The sequence below is a fragment of the Nansenia antarctica genome, assembly GCF_963989245.1.
Source record: "Nansenia antarctica genome assembly, chromosome: 4".
NCBI classification, from domain to species: domain Eukaryota; kingdom Metazoa; phylum Chordata; class Actinopteri; order Argentiniformes; family Microstomatidae; genus Nansenia; species Nansenia antarctica.
Genome location: NC_137689.1, coordinates 74,489,780 through 74,497,279, shown reverse-complemented (window position 1 = coordinate 74,497,279; position 7,500 = coordinate 74,489,780). Strand labels below are relative to the sequence as shown.

Here is a 7,500-nt window from a genome sequence, read left to right as displayed (position 1 = left end):
CCCCAACCTCCGCCCCGACACACACACTCAGACCACATTGTAAACAAACAAAGGCTATTGAAGGGCTGTTACACATTCATAAAGCTCATATGACAAACAATCCTATGGAATGGAATGGATACCATGTACACGTCAAAAGACGGACACCCCCACTTTGACGTCACTAAAACGAACCCGTTCCTGATCTGATGTTCTTGACTAAAAAACGTTGTCCAAGCGGTCGTCCCGTAGGTGAAATATAAGGTACTTTACTGTGTAGTGTGGTCATCAGTGGTGTAGTCTACGTGATACGCAGGACTACGCCGTATACCCACTAGGAAAGGCCAAGGATTTCCATATACCCACTTAAAAATGTGCGAGGATACGTAACAGCGTTTTCTGACAGAACTTTCATTTTCATTCATAAAATTCACCCCGTCTGTGTTACGAAGCATTTGGACCATTGGGACTGACTATAGCGTCATATACCATCAACGGGGGGGAAATGCGACATGAAATACGTCAAAATGCAGCACTATCATGCACAGATCAACCTTATAGCATGTCATGTTATATAATGATATATATATAACGTTAGACAGGGAGCACAGATTTATTTTTATGGCGTTCCGAAATCAACGATATGAGGCTGGGAGGGAAAAATCACAGTATACCCACTAGAAACAACTAGACTACACCACTGGTGGTCGGGTCATCATGTCCGTTTTCAAAAAAGCTATGAATAGATTTTGGCTCTTGGTACTTTGGTAGATAACCAAAGTCCTCAAAAGGACTCAGTCCTCAGGCTGACATATTGAGCACAGCTGAGTTCTAACTGTCAAACATGTTCTGGTCTGTGAGGAGACGTCCAGGCCAGACAGGACGAGACAGGGCTGGCTGGATGTGGGGCAGCAAGGAGGAAGATCACTTCACCCGATCTCCCCTCCTGTCCCTCCGGAGGAGTAGCACTTTCTTTCCCACCCTGTCCAGTGGTTGCCTAGATGGGATCGACAATTTCCAGCCCCAACCACAGTCGTCTAAAAACCCGCCGAATCCACTAAAAACACAAACTTAGTTATATACCACCCAAATGCTATTTTATTTATCCAGCCCAACCACCCCAAATTCTTTTTTTCCTGGCCCAGTGTGATGAAAAGTAGCCCAATTGGGTGGGAATACTGCCCAATCTGGCAACACTGACCCCATCCCAAGTGAATATAATATCACCAGGTGTAGGTGAGGACATAGAAAAACACAATGTAGTTTCTGACCCTGATCTAAATGGGGTTAGCTGGTGTTATCAGGACTCCAGAACCCAGACAAGGGACTCCATAGGGAGGGTGAGGGGGTTGGGAGAGGAGACAGGAACACTGACTATACCCAGATTCATTGTAGACGTGGGCATAAACCCACACCCCATCTATCTATATAACATCATACTACATATCAACTGCCGTTTAGCTGACGCTTTTATCCAAAGCAACTTACATCGCAGTGATGGCATACCGTGATGTTAGAATTATAAGGTTCTATCTAAATTTTTGTCAAAATTGAGTTTTTTACATAATCTGATCCATTGGGTGTTTATTAACGCCTGTGTGGTGTTATTTTTCAAATGCTGACATTTTTTGTTAGTAATTAATAAAATACAAAGGTTCCATCTCACAAAACATAATGGAATGTAAAAACTTTGACGCTCAATATCTCTGAACCGCCCTAAACGGAGATAGAACCGTATAATTCTAAACGGAGATAGAACCTTATAATTCTAAACGGAGATAGAACCTTATCATTCTAAACGGAGATAGAACCTTATAATTCTAAGCGGAGATAGAACCTTATAATTCTAAACGGAGATAGAACCTTATGATTCTAAACTCACGATACACTTCAGTATATATGGCCCCAGAGGGAATCAAACCCACAATCTAAGCGTTGTTATCGCCATGCCAACGCTCTACCAACTGAGCCACAGGGGACCATATCTCTCTGGTCTTAACTCCTTTCACTGTAAAAAATCCAACAACAACAAATGGTAAATGGACTGCACTTACATAGTGCCTTTATCCAAAGCGCTTTACAACAGCCTCTCATTCACCCATTCACACACACATTCACACACCAATGGCGAGGTAGGTAAGCTACCATGCAAGGCGCCGGCCGGCCCGGCTCACTGGGAGGAATTTGGGGTTCAGTGTCTTGCCCAAGGACACTTCGACATGTGGCCAGCCGGGGCTCGAACCGCCGATCTGCCAACCTTGCGATCGTTAGGCGGCAGCTCTACCTCTTGTGCCACAGCTGCCCCCTGTACAACAACAACAACAACAACAACAACAACAACAAACAGACAAGTCTGCCGATACAGCCCAGCATCAAGACAGACTACCTGCGGTCAAAGCCAGGGCGTGTTTAAAGGTTTACCATCCATCTCACTTAAGAGGCGGAGCATTCCGATGCATGAGGTCATCAATCACACTAGCTGGCCCATTTACAAGAGATGATGTCATCGATCGCCTACTCTAGCCAAGGCATTTAGCCCACAGGATGATGTCATCCATTACCTGGAGAGGGCTTCATTCAAGGGGGCAGTAGTCGTAGATCACACTGAAGGATAGTTAGTCAGTCACATGCTCTCCGGTCTCGTATAGAGGCAGTCTAAAGGTCTACCGCCTGCTATGAGCTCACTCCTATTAAAACGTAATGGTGAAGTGATATTATCTAGCTAACAGAAAAAAAGAGAAGGCTCCCTGAAGCAGCAAAAGGGAGCAAATCTTCTTAACGCATAGGTGGGTATTCCTCAAACGCTCGCTGCTACAGGGGTGTTAATCTGATGAAACACCACCACCCCCCACCGCCCCCATCAGAGGCTGATGAGTGCATCAGGGTGTCGAAGTGCTTAGTCAGAGCCAACACAACCTCCCAGTGTAACACCACAACCTCCTCAGTGTAACACAACAGCGGCCACACAGCAACATTCCTGACCCCCCTTGTAACACCATCTGTTCCAGGTCCACAAACAAGGAGAGTAATTAGACCGCTAATAATTAATAACGACTAGACTAAACAATGCTGTGTCAGACCGGGTGAGTCAATGCTCGAGGGATGAGGGGCTTGATGTGGCTAAAAGACTGAAATAAATAAATAAATATATATATCGAAAGACTTTGTATTCCTATTTCATAATATGGGGCGCGTAAGTGTCATATCATCACAGGGTCCCCCGGGTCGTTTCCGGCCGTCAACATATCCTCTCTCTCTCTCTCTCTCTCTCTCACCCATCCTTCCTGTCAGTCTCTACTGTCTCTATCCTCCTCTCTCTCTCACCCATCCTTCCTGTTCATCTCTACTGTCTCTATCCTCCTCTCTCTCTCTCTCTCTCTCTCTCTCTCACCCATCCTTCCTGTCAATCTCTACTGTCTCTATCCTCCTCTCTCTCTCACCCATCCTTCCTGTCAGTCTCTACTGTCTCTATCCTCCTCTCTCTCTCTCACCCATCCTTCCTGTCAATCTCTACTGTCTCTATCCTCCTCTCTCTCTCACCCATCCTTCCTGTCAGTCTCTACTGTCTCTATCCTCCTCTCTCTCTCTCACCCATCCTTCCTGTCAATCTCTACTGTCTCTATCCTCCTCTCTCTCTCTCACCCATCCTTCCTGTCAATCTCTACTGTCTCTATCCTCCTCTCTCTCTCTCTCTCACCCATCCTTCCTGTCACACTCTAGTGTCTCCAATAAAGCAGAAATGTCCCCTTAAAACATTTCTTTTTTTAAAGTTAATAAATAGAAATAAATGTCATAATACGTGACGAGGATGGGGCTTTGAAAAGATATGGATCAGACCCATTTTGGCACGTGACCAACTCAGCGAGAGTGGTTAGAGCAGGAAGCTTGTGGAGGGAGGTTGGCACTGTGCCTTCAATGGGAGTGGATCTGTGCCTAGACCAGACCAACAACAGCAGGGATTCTGGGAAGGGTTGGCATTTCTAGTAAACACATCTCAGATGTAGATATTGCCTAATTTATTACTATTATTACTATTATTATTATTATTATTATTATTATTATTGATTCAAGCTCCACTAAGGAAGGCTTTTGGATGAGACTAGACTACAAACTGCTCACAAACTGCAAGGAAACTGCAGTGCATCTGACACGCAGGCAGCTTTCAGCGGGTTTATGTTAATGCTAGTAATGTGCTCTAGCCTTTGAAAGAGTCGAGGATGAATTACCTGCCTGAATAAAGACGACCCATTCCTCGGGCTTCTCCGTTTACACGGGGGAGTGAGAGTGAGTGTGCTTTATGCGAGAGTTGTGTATGGCTGTGGCCTGATTGCGTTGCCCTATTATCTGACAGGCATCCCTCCTAAGATCACCTCAGAGCACAAACACAAACAATGGCTTCTTTGTGAACCTCCATGGAAACCTCCACCAGCCACCCTGCACCACCTTACCTCCACCAGCCACCCTGCACCACCTTACCCGGCTTACCTTCTCCCTTCACAAGCTGTTTAAAGGCCAAGACGCCTGTCACTCAAAAACAAGCCTGTCTGTCTGCACAAAATGATGCACAATTCCATCTTATTTGTTTCAATAACAGTATAGGGCCAGATCTAAAAACTTATTGGTGAGTTTTTCAAAACGTGTAGTAGGCCTACTAATGCCACACCTGTTGGATTGTGCATGCTTGCTGTTAGGGTTAGCTCCAGCACAGTGCCAAGCCAACAGCAGTATACAGAAGGGTTAGTTAAGAGAAGATAAGACAAGGAATTGCGCAAGATGAGCAACAAAGTAATATTCTTGGAAATAAACAGGATGTCTTATAGAGGATGTGGGTTTTTAAACGCGTGTGCCAGACAGTGCCTAGTGCGGCTAGTTATAGTTACCAAGCCTGGAGAGAACAGCTGGAGTCATCTACTGTCAGGGGAGAGTCCATACGGCACCGACGCGCAACGGCGCATGTTCAACACTCAACGGGGTTGGAAAATGACACACAAAAAAACCCCATGTCAATATAGATTTGCCCTTAATAAATCAATCTAATATCACAACGAGGACCTTTCGGTTTATTCTTCAGCCGTTTCAAGAGAGGAAAAGTTCATTTCCTTGTAGCGCACCGACACCGACCCCTGTATAATCCCGTTGTTTCGGTGTTCCGGTGCTTGTGGTGCCAGCGGCAAATCTCCCGAAAAATACCGGAAAAATATAACCCAAAAAATAAAACACCGCTTACCTTTGTATTGCAGAGAGGTGCCGCTGGTGATCTTCACCGTGCCGCTTATAGATTCTCCAGGACTGTAGACCACTTTGTTGTTGGAGAAAGTAATCTCGAATTCCTGCAGCTTGCCCATGACTCCCGGTGTCTGCTCTGCTCCCGGTGTCTGCTCTGCTCTGCTCTGCTCTGCTCCCGGTGCTCCGCTCTGCTCTGCTCTGCTCCCGGTGCGCTCCGGTCCACCGCCAGGCTCTCACCTGCTGCACGCGCTGCTCCGCCCGGTTAGCAGGGCCAGTGACGTCATTACAACAATAATATTAGATTGATTGAGAGAATGAATAGCTACACTTGATGGGTTACTGACTGACTGACCTGATGTCGTGAGATGATCTCTCTCCTTTCGGTCATACTGACGATGGGATGTGTGTGTGTGTGTGTGTGTGTATGCTTTTTGTTTTGTTTTGTTTGTTTGTACAGTTGGGCTTATGTATTTGGGCCATGTTGATGCGTTCCAGTGAACCCCTCCCTTGCAGCCAACAGTAGTAGGTCAAGTACAGTGTCGTAACACTAATAATAATAATAACAACAACAACAACAACAACAACAATATTATGATTATGAATTATAAGAAGAAGAATAATAATAAGAAAAATAAGAAGAAGAACATCAATAGTACTACTACTAATAATAATAATAACAACAGCAATAATAATATGATTATGAATAATAATAATAAAAAATAATGAGAAGAACATCAATAATAATAATAATAATAATAATAATAACAATACACTTCATCTGTATAGGAGGACAGTCACAGAGCATACAGTACATAACACACATCCCTGTACATTCAACAGCCGTGGTGGCGTGACACGTGACAGCACCCTGTCCACAGCGCTGCTCCCCTCTACCGCCCTGACAGGCTGGGCTCCATAACGGTCCATGATAAAGGAACTGGAAGTAAATCAATTACTTCAACACTCTGTGAGACGAGAGAGAGAGAGAGAGAGAGAGAGAGAGAGAGAGAGAGAGAGAGAGAGAGAGAGAGAGAGAGAGAGAGAGAGAGAGAGAGACAGAGAGACAGAGAGAGAGAGAGAGACAGAGAGACAGAGAGAGAGAGAGACACACACAGAGAGAGAGAGAGAGGCAGAGAGAGACAGAGACAGAGAGAGAGAGAGAGACAGAGAGAGAGACAGAGAGAGGGAGAGAGAGAGAGAGAGGGAGAGAAAGAGAGAGGGAGAGAGAGACAGAGAGAGAGAGAGAGAAAGAGAGAGAGAGAGGGAGAGAGAAAGAGAGAGAGAGAGGGAGAGAGAGAGACAGAGAGAGAGAGAGAGAGAAAGAGAGAGAGAGAGGGAGAGAGAAAGAGAGAGAGAGAGGGAGAGAAAGAGAGAGGGAGAGAGAGTGTTTGGAATGGTGACCCTCATTCAGGTCGTGGGTCTTCCATTAGCGTAGGTCATCTCTGCAAAGTGTTTGACAAGATCTCCAGAGAAAGACAGCAGAGGTGAGCTGGAACAGCCTGCTCCAACATGACCTCACCTCTGACCTCTCACCTCTGACCCCTGACCTCTCACCTCTGACCTCTCACCTCTCACCTCTGACCCCTGACCTATCACCTCTCACCTGTCACCTCTTACCTCTCAGGTAACCGTTAGTTAACCCCCCCCTCCTCACCCACAAACCCCTCCGCTCCACACACATATCCCCCCCAACCACCCCCACACACACACACACACAAACATGCCCCCCCCCTCCACACACACACACACACATGCCCCCCCCCTCCACACACACACATACCCTCCACACACACACACACACACATGTCTCCCCTCCACACACATGCCCACCCCCCCACCCCGCACACACACATGCACCCCCCCCCGCCCCTCCACACACATTCCCCCCCCCACCCCGCACACACACATGCACCCCCCCCCGCCCCTCCACACACATTCCCCCCCCCACCCCGCACACACACATGCACCCCCCCCCCCCGCCCCTCCACACACACACACATGCCCCCCACCCCCACCCCCCCACCCCGCCCCCCCCACCCCCTCAGGAGACAGAGCACCAGCAGAGCAGCACTCCAGCCTCCGTGGCGTCCGTCTGACATCAGCAGTCCTGCCCACTCAGACAGGATCGCCTTGTGAGGCCCAGATTCAATTAGGCAGTCTGAGGAGAGACATGTGACATTCATACTGTAGGACTGAGGCTTGTGGACAGAGTCATTCATACTGTAGGACTGAGGCTTGTGGACAGAGTCATTCATACTGTAGGACTGAGGCTTGTGGACAGAGCGTGAATTTCAT

At 47.1% G+C, this 7,500-nt stretch overlaps 1 protein-coding gene across 1 annotated transcript in view; it reads right to left on the bottom strand.

Annotated features, from left to right (window-relative positions):
• arrdc1b (arrestin domain containing 1b) overlaps positions 1-5,324 on the bottom strand; it is a gene marked incomplete at both ends in the record, with an annotated part of 65,584 nt that extends 60,260 nt beyond the window's left edge. The window contains one exon of the mRNA XM_080530244.1: positions 5,207-5,324. Coding sequence (XP_080386370.1) covers positions 5,207-5,324 — 118 coding nt within the window. The remainder of the gene's footprint in view (positions 1-5,206) is intronic.
• Positions 5,325-7,500: the final 2,176 nt, after the last annotated feature.